Below are 16152 nucleotides of genomic sequence, written 5' to 3' on the forward strand. Positions count from 1 at the left end.
ATATTTTTGGTTCCACTTCCGGGTTTCATCAGCTATAAAATAAGCAAAAAAAAAAAAAAAAAAAACTGACAAGCAAAAAAAAAAAAAAATACAAAATTTGCCGTTGGTTATGGAGCGTTGCAACAAAAGGAATAATCACACACCTGCAGGTGGAGTCAGGTGACAGAAGAAATTTTTTATCTGCAGCAGCTTTGTGTCAATAATTGGTTTGAAAACGTTCTATAGGAGAATAGGGATAAGCAAATATTTCAAACAATATGTTAACTTAACATTGATGCTAATGTGCTTGTATAATGATCCCACGAGTCTCATTGAATCGAGATGCGTGCAAAAAATCATGTGAAATTCTAGTTCCCTATGGAAAATTTATGGCTTGCGTATCAAAGGTCTATCTGGGGATTTCAGAGTTCTGTATTTAAAACGGGCGGGTTAAAAGTACGTTGAAATCGTATCAATTATAGAGAAATCTTGTTCGTTGAAGTTTGTGCACTTTTAGTTACTTCTTTTTCATCATTGCCTTACTAAAATACGTGTAATAGGCTGTATGGTTTCATGATTTTGTTTATTGTTAATTGATATTAAAGACTTGAGAACTTTTTTTAGTTCTGTTGATTTTATCCATCATGCGATAATTCCTTTTCGGTTAAAAACAACAACAACCGATAAAACCAATACAACACTAACAAAAAACAAGCAAACAAACGGAAAACAGAGAGTGGATGATGCGAGCTCAGCCCCAATACCAATTAACTGGAGATTCTCCAGCCTGGATCTCCCTTTTCTCTATAAAATAGTGATAGCAAATTGGAGACTCGAACATTATGAACTGAACACATGCACACCACCAGCGCAAAGCGCGACGTCCTTGCGAACGGGCTGTGTGTATGTCGCTCTGTAGCCTTATTTTCTAACATCTATTTTGTATGACAAAACTAAAGTTGAGTGGGAGAAAGCTGAATTTCAAACAAGAGAAAGTGCATCTTAAAGAGGAAATCCACCACAAAAATGAATACACTCCTAAAGAGCGAAAATACCATTTCCCTACAGAACGTTACAATAATGACAAGTCGGATAGGAAATAAGGAAGATATGACATTTCAAAATTTCACAATTTTCCGGAAAACATTTCTTGACTAGTCCTTATGAATATTCAAATGAGCGAGTTGAAGATGTCATGCCCTCATAATCCTTCATGTATGTTATACAGAAGCGGATTTAGAGGGGGGGGGGGGGGTCGCAACCCCCCCTCCCACACACACACACACACACACACACAAAATCCGGGGACCATTTTTTTATTTATCTTATCTTTTTTTTTAACTTGAAATTTCATTTTTTTCTATTTATATATTTATTTTATTCTTTATTATTATTATTATTATTATTATAAAATAGTGGTGTTTTAGATGCAAGAAAACGCCATTTTCACACACAGATTTTTAAAAATTCTCCCTATACTGTGGGAGGGGGGACACCCCCTCCCACACCCTCCCCCCCCCCCTTTATAAAAAGCTAGATCCGCCCCTGTTATATAAATATGAAAAAAAATTTTTTAGATAATGCAGGTAAAAAGCATATTCCATAAGTATACGGAAATAATATATATCAGAGGTAACATTTGCTTTTTTCGGTGGTTTTCAGGCAAGCTTTATATTCATACAGCTGAAATATGAAATTATTGTCATTTTTGTAGGCTATATTATGAAATAAATAAAATATTGTGAGAGCACTGACATCACAACTTGCTGATCTGAATATTCATAACGACTGGTGAAGAAGTGTTATCCGAAAAATTTTGCAATTTCAGAATGTCATAACTTCCTTATTTCTCATACGATTTTGATCATTTTTGCACTTTTTTGCAGGAATATTTTCCCTCTTTTTTGTGAAATTGATAAGAATTTGGAGTGGATTTCTTCTTTAAGCAGGAGACACACATTATAGAGCGGGACAGATTCAACTGACTCAAGCAGGAGATTTTGTGAAAATGGCCTCAGAGCGGGAGTATTAGCTGGAGTCTCTGGCAACGTCTAAAATAAAAAAAGCCTGTAAATCATAACAGTCCAGTCTCTAAGAGTAGTCTCTTACAAATCCCATGAATATCACTTGCCTTTGACTAGGACGGTTTTTTGCAAAATCTTTATTCTCCTTTTCTGGACCAAAATTCTGGAATTCTCTTGATAATAATATAAAAGAACTTTTAAGTTTAATACATTTTCTTCAAAGTTAAAGAATCATTTAAAAACTTCGTATGCAGTATGATAATCCATTCTTCTTCTTTTTTCTTACTTTTGATTTTCAAAGTTGTTGTTGTTTAGTTATTAATCTCACTACTCTTTGTTCATCAGCGAGCCCGTGCTTCTGTGCCTCTAGTGCCCTGGTTATGACTCACTATTTCCCTCTCCTCTCCCCCCCCCCCCCCCCCCTTGTCCACCTCGGACTTATACCTTCTTCACTACTATATCTTTCTATTCTCTCATCAATCTTTCCTTACAAGAGAGCCGCCATGTGTTTGTTAATGTGCGTCCGTATGTGTGCATGTATGTCTGTATTTTTTTCTGCTACCGCTTAGGGAATTTTGTTGTTGTTGTTGTTGTTTTTTGCAATTATTTTTTTTCTCTATGAGGGGACTGCATTCTACAAGCTCTACTTTTTAGCAGTCCCCTCCATTTCCAGCAATATTGTTTATGCATTTACCACAGTGACGTAACAGTTATTTGTATCTCTGTTGATAATTACCTGTATCTTTTTTACAATGTTATTCTGTTTATCGCATTGTGTTACTGATTTCCCGACGTCTGTGTATATGAACGTTTCTTTGTATTTCTTGTTATTTGTTGGAAGTGAAATAAATCAACTTGAACAACTTGAAGACAGAAAGAGGGAAAAGGAGGTGAGCTTAGAGAGAGAGCGAGAGCTTTCAGAGAGGGGTCCATGAGTTTTCCATTATGGAAGTTTGTGTTGTTTTTATTCTAATCTTTTGCGTTTGTTTACTTCCTGTGCAGTCGACATGACAATACAAAATATCTTATTGATTACATGAGAGAACTTCAGCTGATATTAACGTTGCAAATTTCCCATCCTGATGCCCTTTTTCTCTCAACAGTCTGTGCTTTTACTACAGTAATTGATGTTTTGAACAGCACACTGATAGCTGTACACGCCCATTTTCAAACTTGCGGCCTTTAGTCACATACCGATGGTTCCTCTAATCGCAGGCACGTATAGTATTGTAGTGTTGAATTGGAAGCGAGGTTGCGAGAGATCGAGGAGCGCGTACACCGGTACCGTTGTATTGCACTCAATTCCTCGCTCGCTTCTTGCCGAATGGTCGGTCATTCACATAAACACCCTGGCCGCATACCGTGCACGCGTGCGGCGTACCGAGAGTCTCGCCGCCGCATCCAGCTCACAGTCGACACTGCATGCACCGCACATTCAGTGTGCCTGCCAGCGGATACACGACCGACCACAACTCGTACTCCATATCGTATACACACACAGTTTGATCATTGCACTTGGTTGTGCTTGCCTCATACCATTTCTACTCATCTTCTGTAGGCTGTGGCTCTGTTGTATGTAAGTGAATGAACAGAATTTGACCATTCTCGAGTTCTTTTGTGGATACATTGCTAACTATGGGGTTTGTGCGTTGGTTGCATCTAATGCTGTCATCTTGTTCATGATTAACTGCACACGATTCCCATTACTGATGACGCTTTTTCTGTTTTGACATTTTCATCGGGAATACTCTCGCTCTCTGCGAGGTCTTGTTGTATCGCCTACCGGCAGTAGCCTGCAACACAAAATGGCAGCGGCTAATCTTCCGATGCCCGTTCTGGAGCGGATGTTCTCATATTTGGACCTAGCGGAATTACTGTGTTGTTCATTAGTTTGTAAAGCATGGTATGACTGTCTCTACGATGAAAACAGTCCAGTTTGGAAGGTCCAGTGCCTCCGCAAGCTTGCTAAAGACGCCGTGAATGGGAAACTCTTGCAACATCTACCTTCGTACAAATCCAGATTGCGTGCGTTTCACCACGCATTCAACCCAAACGACTGCTCCAGAAACATTTACATACGACCGAACGGCTTCACGTTGCACAGAAATCCGGTGGCGCAGAGCACGGATGGGGCAAGGGGGAAGAAAGGGTTCAACGAGGGAAGGCACGCCTGGGAGGTGTGGTGGGAGGGGCCCCTGGGAACGGTAGCCGTTGTGGGCATTGCCACCAAACATGCCCCCATGCAGTGCCAAGGGTATGTTGCACTGCTCGGCAACAACGACCAAAGTTGGGGGTGGAACTTGGTGGACAACCTCCTCATCCACAACGGTGATCATCAGGGAAACTTTCCAAACTGCAATAATGCCCCCAAGTATGAGGTGAGTGGAAAAATCCAGTCGCCATGGAAATGTCGGCAGAACTCCATCAGAAGTGTATCGAATGAGCACTTATCTAACCGTTAATAGCAAAATTTAAGAGAATTATCAAATGTCATAATTATTGATATAGCGTCAATTACCGTATGGTCGCCACTTGTGTGTAATTCTTGTGCACGTCCGCGCTGGCGAACTAATATCGGCACTGAATAAGTTCGCCGCTCATAGCCTGCAACATATTATTAGCGTGTGTGTTATTGTACATACGCTTCAATGAAGGAGGCATTGTCGGTCACCGCGTTTGAAAATCTCCCTTAATCTGCCACCCGAAATCCTTTCTAAATCAAAAACATCCTCACATTAAAAATGGTTTTATCACTTGTTACATATGGTAAAATATATTTTGATTACAATTATTTGTGTTTTTACGGAGGAAAAAGGTGAATTACGAATGTATTTAGAGAGTAATGAAAATCCGTCGCCCAACCTGATCTCCGATCGCGGCGCGCGTTACATGCGATGTGAATGTCTGGCGACCTTACCGCAGTGGCGAACATACCGTAATTGACGTTAGAGGTTTCTACTGTAAAAGTGAAAATTTTCGCTGTGTTCAAACTTTCGTACATTTTGTGCAACCGATAAAAGCTAGTGTGAAAATGAATATTTTGTGTGCCATATATCACAGTAGTTGATGTCTTGATTCCGCAGAATTAAAAACACGCGAAACTCTTCTTACCCGGCTAAGCACGAAAAAACTAGTTGCACGAAAATATCCATTTTTACAGTATTACCTCCACCAAGGAGATTGCAGTGTTTGTTTTTGTCTGCATTGGTTTGTTTGTTTGTGTGCAAAATATTAAATTCCAAATAGTTGTTAACGGATTTGGATGAAAACTGCAGGAAAACTTTATTATAATGACACAAGGAACAGATGATTAAATTGTACATGTAGATGTGATCCGGAAGTTTTTATGAATTTTTGAAGGTTGTTTTTTTTTTTTGCTTTGTTTTGTTTTGTTTTGTTTATAGCAAATAGGGTCACTGAATATGTGGTTCATGCTGCACTTATTTAAGGTTTGCATGTGCAATAAATCACATATGGTGTACATGTATTCTGCTTGAGGTGCGTGCAGCAGGGTCATTGATGAGGTAAACATGAACACAAAGCTTCTTTATCATTTGGAAATTGTGTTGATTTTCATCATGCGTACTCAGATGGGTAGAAATAAACTGCTTGGCGGAGGCCTGCGCTCTCGGAGTGCTATTCTAGTTTATGATGAAAACCTTTGCAGATAGATGTCCATTATAGACAGGTTGGTAGCGAATATGATATCATAAAATGGTCTTATTGGTCATTTCATCTCTTTCTTCTCTCTTACCAAAGTTTGTGTCTTGAACCTTCAAGTAATAATCCCTTTCAGCAGCTCCTTGGAACTACAATGTCTGTATCCTGGGATGGTGAAAATGTTGTGTGCCAGTGAGAGGTGGCTGGGAGAACAATGGTGTCTTAACTCTTTAAGCCCTGTTCTAAAAGACCTTACCACAGCAACATCGCGACAACGTGCGGAGAACAAAATTCCTCTAAAATTCCAATAAAACCGCAGGAGAGAGTGAGGGGTACAGTTTTAGCAGACACACACCAAAAACCTTACCTGGGTAGATTTCCATGAAAGGGCTGTGTCCACTTGGTTGTACGTTACTACCACACCAACCGGCCAGCACCACCTGTTGTTCTAGATTGTGCACATACAAGAACTGGGTACAATCCATGCACGTGATCAGCATATGGAGTGTCGGTCATTCTCTGTCTGCGATGTTGTGCATGCAGGTTGAGTCTATCGAAGGAATGTTACCGCAGTTGCGTTCTAATAGGAGAGTTGCCAGGGTAGTGTCACGGTAATGTGAGGATGATGTCGTGGCAATAACCTGAGCTGGCTAGGGTAGAATTTGGCAAAAGTTGCCACGGCAACAGCTGAGCAACATTTTGTGTGAAGAGCTTGAACAGGCAGGGTGAAAAAAAGATTACCCTGACGTTACCCGGACTTTGCAGCGGTAACTATTGTTTGAAAGGCTCTGTTAAAACAGTACTTGAGACTAACTTCTGCACTTTAATGTCTGTCCTTTAAATTCAAAGTTTTGCATGTGAATATGTACTGCACTGAGCCTCATAAGGACTTGATGTCTAGATACATGACAAGCGAAATTGTTGTGTGGTATAATCAGCTACCAGTACCTGGTATGTTGCTAATGATCTGTACTCATAAACTTGCAGTTCAATGTAGTCAGGGCAATTTTTCATCTACATTGTATGCTTATGATGTACATAGGATGTCCCAATTAGCCATTGTGTGAATTTGTTTGACACAGAATGTTCAAAAGAATTACATGTACAATTGTACAGTATAGTATGTCTCATATGGTTTCATTTACACTGTTGCTCCTAAGCTACTGTATCACTGCCCCATACAAAAATTTGTAGTGTGGTTAATATATGGTTTATGGGATTATGAGTTTATTTACGTACATGACTGTACAATGTACAAATCACAGGATGTGTGGGTCCACATTTTTTTTTAATGTACACTTGTACATGTACAATGTGTGATAAGATCTGTGGTTTAAGTACATGTACAGTACATTCAGTGGTGTGTGTGCCATGGAATATTGTGTTTGAGTATGACAGAAGAAACACATGATTATAGGAAACTACATGTATCTAGAGTATTCTAGATGAAATGTACCAAATGTACAGCCTATGTCGTTACTTAGAACTATAAAATGTTCTCACCCTAGAAGGTAAATACAATATACAGTAACTGTACCTTGCTGTTGTGCTAGAAAAGTAAGTTAATAATACTGCATGTACAACTGTATCTGTTTCATTTCACACTTTAGTAAAGTACCAAAGGAACCCTTCCTGATTTGATTTCAAGCATTTATCTGAAACTGATTGCTTGAAATGAACTGCCATATGAAATAAGACAAAAATATGTATTTCAGTACTGAAAATGTCACATCATGCATGACATGCATTGTTATTCCAACATGGCTGACGGTTCTCCAGCAGAGAAAATTAGGTTACTTCACAATGCCTCAATTACCTTTAGGGTTACTTAAGGTCGCGTTTGTATGCACATGCAGTTTTTGCGATGTACAAGGTTATACAATCGTAAGTAAGAGTACTTTAAAGCAAGGCTTTGACGCAGTGTGCCACATGGTGATGAGTGGTTGTAATTTGAAAAAGTGGTCTGTCATTCAAATCGTCTACCATACAAATTCCAGGTCTTAGTGTTTCTGTGAGCTTTGCACTGTATGTGTATACATATATATGCACATTTAGCTATTCAAATTACATTTTAAGCGCCTACATACATGTTGTAGGTCCATTTGTGTGCATGTACATGTAACACAACAGTAAGCTGTGTGCCATGACTTTTGCAGTGTATCTGTATCATATTTGATACAGGAGAACCCCTTGAATCTGCTTTTGGCTGATTCGCAAAGTGACTTTGCAGAAGCCTCAGTGGTTTCCCATCAGTGAAAGTGGTTCCAGTCATGACAATAGAGGCCTTTCAGAGGCTCGTGTGAACTCCGTCATGTCCTAACATGATCCACTTCCTTGAGAAAGGAAACGTCGGCGGAGCTTTCATGACTACTGCTGTATACATGCGAAGGAGACAGGAAAAGACTAATTTTGCCCTGGCTTACCCCTAACTGAAACGTGTGGGATCAATGGGAACTCGTGGCTGCATTAAGTCATTTTCTGCACTCCGTGCCATTGAAATGCCTGTCTTTACATGTACAGTAGATGTGTCAGCTGCTCTAGTTGGTATTCTGGGAGTGAGAGCTTAATTCTTTCAATATATTGGATTAATAATGTACAGTTTAAGGAAAATATGACTTTCAAATTTAGTCTGCAATGATCATGGCCACTTCTGTTTATTTTACTAGTTCAGTAGATATGATCTTTGGCAACAAATAATGATAACAAAACTTGTTATCATTGTTCTTCTTTCATCATGTTCTTTCTATTATCATCAAAGATACGTTGTATGTAGATGTGTCTTACAGCATCCATGGTCCATGAGCAATGCAATATTCCCTCTCCCCAGTAAAGAGGATATGATTTTTAAAAAAGGCCAGCCAAGAGCAACTCTTGCTGATCATGCACATTGTACAGAAATTGTTACATGTATGTGTACAATGTACCTTGTATCATGAGAAGCGATACAATAAGAATATGTACCATCCTCTATTCCCTCTAACTGACCAAGTTGTGTTGTACATGAGACTCTTTAAGATTTTGTTTACATTGGATGTCACTTACTTGGCAGCTTGAGAAGTTTGGTGTGAGTCAAGCACTACTTCACAACCATGTGCATCCCCTCACATGAATCGTTGTCATAGGAAATTACACATCTTGGGATGGGTAACCTAAACAGTGCAATGTTTCACTCTTGATACGGTGGCTGTTTCTCCATGAGGCAGTATTAAATTGATTTTTGCAAAACCTGCGTTTTTCAGATAGTAGATTTAGATTGCAGGTATTACTCAATGGAAATTGAATTTGTTGATTCTGGGTATAACTTCTTATGGTTTCATCCCATTTGCCACAGATGCAAGGTAGCAATTTAGGATGATGGAATACGGTATGTCACCCCCTTGTGCCAAGAGTCACTGTTTGACAGACATGGCATATTAGAGGACTGCATTATTATTATTATTATTATTATTATTATTATTATTATTATGATTATTATGATAATAAAAATTTTATAATTATTATTATTATGATGATGATGATGATGATCACGATTATTGTTATGATAATAAACATTTTATATTTATTATTATTATCATTATCATTATTTTCAAAGTGCACTGTATTTATTTGTTGATTACCAATTTTTGATATACGTCTGTTGGTGGGTGAGGGAAAAGTCATTTTGAGTTTAAAGGGGTCAAAACACCAGCCTACACTGTATGTAAGTGAAGTTTGTGGGAAATTCAAGAAAACCTAAATCAAAGCGTAATCTCTTCACAGTGACGACCATTGTATTACAGTAATTGAATAATTTAGTGATATACCAAAGGTCATAACCTTGTAATGATTTGTTTACTTTCACAAAGATATTCATTAGTCTGTTTATTAGACAATTTTCATTGTTATGAAGGTTATGAAATTTGTATTCTTGATGCAGAAAACTTTTATCGGTTTGGGAGAGAGTACAGTATCATAACAGCAGAGACTCCAACTCTCCCGTTTTCGACGGGAGATCTCCCGCCGAAAGCCCATTTTTGCAAAATCTCCCGTTCTCCCGCTTGAGATTTGATTTCTCCCGCCCTGGCTCTGTGTCTCCCGGTGGAAAGGATTTCTTACTTATTGCTATCGTATGTTGAAAAAATAAGCCTTAGATAGCCAGAGAACATCTAGAACCCTAGGAACTTCGCGCTTTGCACACATCAACTTTGGAGTCTCCCGTTTGCTAGGGGTTTCAGGCGGGAGAATCTCCAGATCAGAAGGTGCTTGGGGTTGGAGTCTCTGTAACAGAAATCAAAACTTCAACCAGCCTGTATGTTTGACTTGCATATTTTCATTTATTACTGTGGTCGTCCTCGAGCTGTATTGTATTTTCCTTGATTTACAAACAGTAACACTGCTCACCAAATTTATAATGTGCAAATGCATTATGTGGTGTATGGACCTAAAATGTGCTTCACGTTGCAGTGTTGAATGCGAGCATTCCTCCCCCTCACAACCCCCTGTTCTGCCCCATGGATTTCACAGAAATGACTCCATATCCCCATTACATGTATATGCCAGCCCAGTGGGTCTTCATAGAGAAGGCAATTTAGCCATAATGAGAGGTAGTAATCACAGATTAATTGCGTGTTTGTGTCCAGTGTTCTACCCCACAGGATTGTACACATGCTGCGCTGCATCTAATTCTATAGCAATGACGTGCTGACACTGAAATGTCAGTGCACACCAATAGGGTGTCATTAAAGGGAAGCAGTCCTGAGATTTTCACTGTACTGATAATTAAGAAGAGTAAAAAATATAAACTTTCACCAATTTATACGCTTGGACATCAAAAATTGTCTCCGTACGCGATTTTTGAAAAATAATTCCTGCAAGCGATCGTGAAAGAGCCGGCAAAAAGATGCTATGTAGTGCATGCCCTACTCACCAAGTAGACAGCCGTGCCTCTAAAAACCAATTTAAGTGTTCAAATGATTAGTTGCAATTTTATCATATAATGTGAAAGTTTGTGGTTTTATAATTTCAAACAAAATATTTCAAGCTTAGATATATATAATTTACGAAAAATTAATATTGTAAACATAAATTTATATGTATTTTTAAACCAAATATACCATGAACTTAACATCAAATAGGCACGGTCGTTTTCTAACTTCCGTCCGTGTTGCATACTTCTTAGCGTAGAAACCACTCTCGCGCGCAAATCCTTACCATCTTATATACACAGTACACTCGACTCCGTCCAGTCGATTTTGGCATTCAAACCGAAGATAACCTGTGCATGAAAGAGTCGAATTCTTCAAAGAAAATATTGTTTGTATCTCAATATTTCTGTAAGTAGTCAGATAATCGCCTTTCCTCGAAAAAAAAAAAAATATATGACGTGAGCCGGGAAGGGTAAACACATGATTTCGCTCCACTTTGCCGTGCATGTCCAGCCGGCACTGGCAGCAGCTAGCACAGTGGCACTGTACTGCAGTCCAACCCCGGCTGCAGGCCCACGGTAAATTAAACATAGCTAGCCACTTTCCTTACCTCTCTATGCTTTTTTCCCTCGGTTCTCTTCGAAGTCGATGCTTGAGGTGTTTCTGTTTTATAACTCATGTGAGCAAATGGTCAGGATTGCATCTGGTTTCAGGAGTTTTCTCGGTTTATAACCGAGGGCCACAGCCTGCCGGTCCACGTAAAAACATCGCTTCACAAATTGTCCACGCACAGGTAGGTCACAACACGATTTCGAGATTTTGTAGGCCCTAAGTTTCTTATGTTCGGCATCGTTGTACCGATATTTCCCAGCCATACAGCTCACCTTTCACGATACTTTTGTTGGTCTGGGACGGAAAAAAGGATTTTCCTGGGAAATTTTCTGCACGATTCGAGCAAAACTACTGATGTAAGATAGCCTGACCAGACGACGCTGAATGCGGTCGCCCCTGTAGTGTACTAGCAGGCCTGCCTGTGTAGAATCGTTTCTACCTACAAATATGTACACTCTGTACGTACTATAGAACATGCATGAGCGGCGACAGGGCTGCAGCTGCGCTTGAGACTGGAAAAGTGCGAAGGGCAAACCGCGTACGGGGTGCGTATGCGTATCTACCGTAGATCTATCATCTAGTTGTACCGTCCACACGTGCGAATATAATACACAATACATACACACACACACAAACACACACACACACAACGTAGAAACAATGTCAAATACGAGTCGGAGTAGCCACCGACGTCTTCATGCATCCGGGTAAACTAGGGAGCGTACGGATAACGAGCAGAACACGGCTGGGAAGAGTTGTGCATCGACGACGTATGACTCTCCGCCAAGACTTGCTCATTAGCATATTCACCATGCAGAGTCACACTTTTTCAACCAAAATGTACGAGCTTATTTGGTGATTTTAAAGTTTGTTTTTGGTGAAAGTAGTTCATTCGAGGTACCAACAACAACATATTTTTTTAAATTTCGTGAGGACTGTGTCCCTTTAAGGCATCGTACCTGCTTTTATTGGAAAAAGAGAGTAACATGTACATTGTGTTTGTCTCAGTATTCTTTGAGTGTTTGTATGCATTATACATTGTTTATGTATTTATAATTGATGTATGCAATGTAAAGTATCGCCAAAAATTCACCATTTCCATCCAATTTAATAAATGGTTTGACTACTGATATTACAGTGTGTTCTCATTTTATTAGTTGCTATTACATGTCATACTATTGTACATGATGCACTTGCCTTTCGGTATGGCAAATCTGGTTCCAAAAAGAGCCCAAAAATCAGTATTGACAACTACATGTAGAGATTGGGATTTGTGTCCTCAAACACTCCACTTTTTAGTGATGTTTTGTGACTTGGTGCATGAAACATATTTCTCAAAGTTTTGACAGAAAAAAAAAAAAAGCTTTTTGGTCAGAATCACACTTTGCATCTTATAGTATGTACCTAATAGAACTTACAAAAATGCAATGTGAGTTGTCTGTTGTGCCCTAGCTTATTTATAGTCTTCGTTGTTGCATCATGCCACAATGTATCTAGAGGAAATACCTTTTTTTGCAAGTATTGTTCTAAATGATGATACGTGTACATGTTATGTACAAGTGTATAACATTACAGTTTAACATATGTACAATACAATGTAGTAAGAAAGTCTCAAATACAGAAATGTCAATAGAGACACATGCTTTGCCTGTAGATTTTGGTAAATTGCATACAGCAGTCAGAACTACTTTTGTAACATAAAACATTATTCATTCTAGATTAAACACACAAAGTTGACAGAGAGGGGTTTTGTTTTTATTTTGTATTTGCTTGTTCTCTCTCTTTTTTTTTTAAAGTTATATTGTATCCTTACACATGGATGATGATACCCCTACAACTGCCACTGCTGTTTCATAAAGAAAAGAGGTCACAAATCAGTGATAACTTGAGTTATTTTACTTTATGATTTGTCATCCTGTGAGATTCTTGAATTGCTGCCATGGTGAAATAACTACAACTGTATAGCATTTCTTACCTTTTTACAGCTCTTCATATAATGGGCCTCACCCAAAAATTTTAAGCTGGAAGAAAGAGAGAACTCCCTGAACATAAAAGTATTGCAGAGTGCCAAAATCATTTCTAACACAGGATTATCAAAGCATGTTATGACTGTATGTTCCAAACAATTAATGTGAGTGCTGTTATATGAATGCACGTGTATTGTATATGACCCAGGGTTTGGTATTACAATGTGCATAAGAAATCCATGCAGTGTGTAGCCAAGAGCATGATGAGAACTACAGTACTGTTAAGTGTAGCAAGGGCTGTGAAACCTTACAGATGAATAGAGAGCATAGAAGAGGGTTGATGGCCCAAGAAAGGAGTTCAGGAAGGGGGGGGGGGGTCCTTTTCAAACATTTTTACCTCCATGGCACTTCTTGTGCCTTTTGTTCATGTGCCCCTTGCCCTTTCACGTTGTCCCCATAGTGATTTTTTTTTTCACTGTGGAGGTACCAGTAGCCTTCCATCCAGATACTCCCTTTCTGGAGAATTTGTTTTTATAAAAGAAAATCCCTCGTATTAGTTTCTTAGTTTCTTTGTTTCATCCATTTTCAATGCTTATCAGTCTATCGATCATATAATTTCTTGTATTACGTGTGGGGGGAATGCAGCCTACAAGCTCAGCTTTTTAGCATTCCTCCCCATTTCCAACATTTTCCTATACCTACAAGTTTTCTGTAAATTTATCCTTTACTTTGTATGATGAAATTTATGCACTGTATTCAATTTTTGTAATATATTTATATGTTTTTGTTGGAAATGAAAAATAAATGAATGAATGAATGAATGAATATTCTTTCTTCCAACGTCATCCCTGTACTATTTATTAGAACTTCTAGAGTCCGAAATAACAGTAAACGAATAATTGAAAATGTTGCTATGGCTAAAGAAATAAACTAATGTTCTCTTGAAATATTAGAAAGGAAACATCATATTTCAGCCAGAATTGTTTTCTTGAGCTCTATATGGGTCTAACAGCAACTGGAGCATTTGTCTAAAGAAATGAAGTTAAAGCAAAAAGTATGAAGTTTGTTGACTGCAGCAGAAAGTGAAATGAAATGTCTCTCTACTCCAGATTATTACAATCACACTCCATTTAAAGGGATTGCACAGTATTTGTGGAGATAAGAATTGGGCTTTTAAGTTTTTGCGAGATACCAAGAAAACACTTATGAAATAGTACAGAGCACACCATTTTAAGAGGAATTCAAAGTTTATTTGATGAAAATCGGGTTTGGAATGACTGAAACATCCAAAAACAAAGTAAAACAACGTACACTGTTGTAATAAAATGTGGGTCCCACACTTTATTAGAATAGCTCCGTTTTGGATATCTCAGCCATTGCAAAACCAATTTTCATCAAATAAATGTTGAATTCCTCATGGAATTACATGCTCTTTCATATTGCATTAAAGGGACTGTACAGTACTGGTTGAGGTAGGGATTCATGCTTTGAACATTCCTAAGTGAGATAATGAAAAGCCTCTTATGAAATATGAAAGAGCATGTAATTTTAAGAAGGATTCAACGTTTATTTGATGAAAATTGATTTTCAAATGGTTGAGATATCCAAAAAAGTGCTAATAATAAAAGGCGACATGCCCCAACTTTATTAGTATCTCTTTGTTTCACCTTGTTTTTGGATATCTGAGCCATTTCAAAACCGATTTTCATCGAATAAACTTTTGATACCCCTTAGAACTGCATGCTATTTGACATCTCATAGAGTGGTTTCTGAATATCTCACAAAATGTTAAAAGCTAAATCTTCACCTCGACCAGAACTGTACACACCCTTTAAGATGTTTCTCATTATCTCACACAAGTAATTATGTTAGAAGCCTTAAATTAGGTCTCAACCAAAACTTTACGATCCCTTTAAAGCTGATACCATTTAAATCCACTGCTACAATTGTATCTGTACTAAGCTTTGTTGAAATAATGAAAGGCTTCCACCTGTAAAATGTAACAGTGTCTCAATTGGTATGCACAGATCCATGCAGTAATACAAATTTGTATATTATCAACCTACACGCTTCATATTTGTACATGGTGTGGATTTTGATGTATCATTCCTGCCCCCTTCCACTCTATCAGCACAGCGCATTTCCTGCGAAGAAGTCCCTGCTATTTTTGTCAGGCATTTCTTCTCCCTACATCCCCACTTCTGTTTCGTCCAAGGCCGCCATGTGTGCACCATTCATCCGTGTCCCCTGACTCATTCTTCATTTCATTTTCCATCGGTTTATTGCTAATACCTGACTATTTACCCCCCCCCCCCCCCCATTACTTGCTCAGTGTAATGACCGCAGCTGGGTCTAACTGAAGTAGATGTGGGTGTGGGGGTGTTGCACACTTTCAAAGAAAGTGTGTAGATGTTGCCAGTCAATTAATGCAGTTCCTTGTCACAGTTGTCAATTTTTTTAAGAGGGCATGAAAGTCTATGATGTACACAGCAGTGGAAGACTGTTTCCTTTGGATATTCCAGGCATTCACTGTTTTGTCTGACAACTTTTTTTTTTTTTTTTTTTTTTGAGGGCGGAAACACCCACTCACACTTCGAAGTGTTGTTGCTACTGGAAAACAAACAAACAAACAAACAAACTTGAATGCCAGTTGAAAAGATGAGACATGTGTGTCTTATGTAATCTTTTCCTAGAGGGACATGTGTGTACACCTACCATACTTGATTTAACAAAGCTCAGCAATGCTCCCAAAGGAACTTCAAGATTGTTTCTCCCTCCATACCCATTTTATAGTCAATAGCAAGCCAAAAATCAGCCAAGCCTATTCCATATCTGTACAAAGCCGGAAACAATGTTCTTTTTAATACTTGAGGTGCACTTTATAAAGTTAAGAGATAGGACAGGCAAGCTACATGTATGTTACTACATTGAGCGGATATGTAATTTATTGTTTTCTTGACTTTGATACAATAAGGCATCTATCCTGTGTCTGGGCTGGTATACAAA

General features: G+C 38.6%; 1 protein-coding gene across 1 annotated transcript in view; it reads left to right on the forward strand.

The window, feature by feature from the left end:
- Positions 1-3538: 3538 nt before the first annotated feature.
- The window catches only part of LOC139744762 (F-box/SPRY domain-containing protein 1-like), a 40696-nt gene continuing 28082 nt past the window's right edge, over positions 3539-16152 (forward strand). Inside the window, exon 1 of the mRNA XM_071655184.1 lies at positions 3539-4381. Coding sequence (XP_071511285.1) covers positions 3809-4381 — 573 coding nt within the window. The 5' untranslated portion in view covers positions 3539-3808. The remainder of the gene's footprint in view (positions 4382-16152) is intronic.

This window comes from Diadema antillarum, unplaced genomic scaffold (assembly GCF_040938485.1).
Source record: "Diadema antillarum isolate AM-2024a unplaced genomic scaffold, OU_Dant_1.0 seq00001208_RagTag, whole genome shotgun sequence".
NCBI classification, from domain to species: Eukaryota; Metazoa; Echinodermata; class Echinoidea; order Diadematoida; family Diadematidae; genus Diadema; species Diadema antillarum.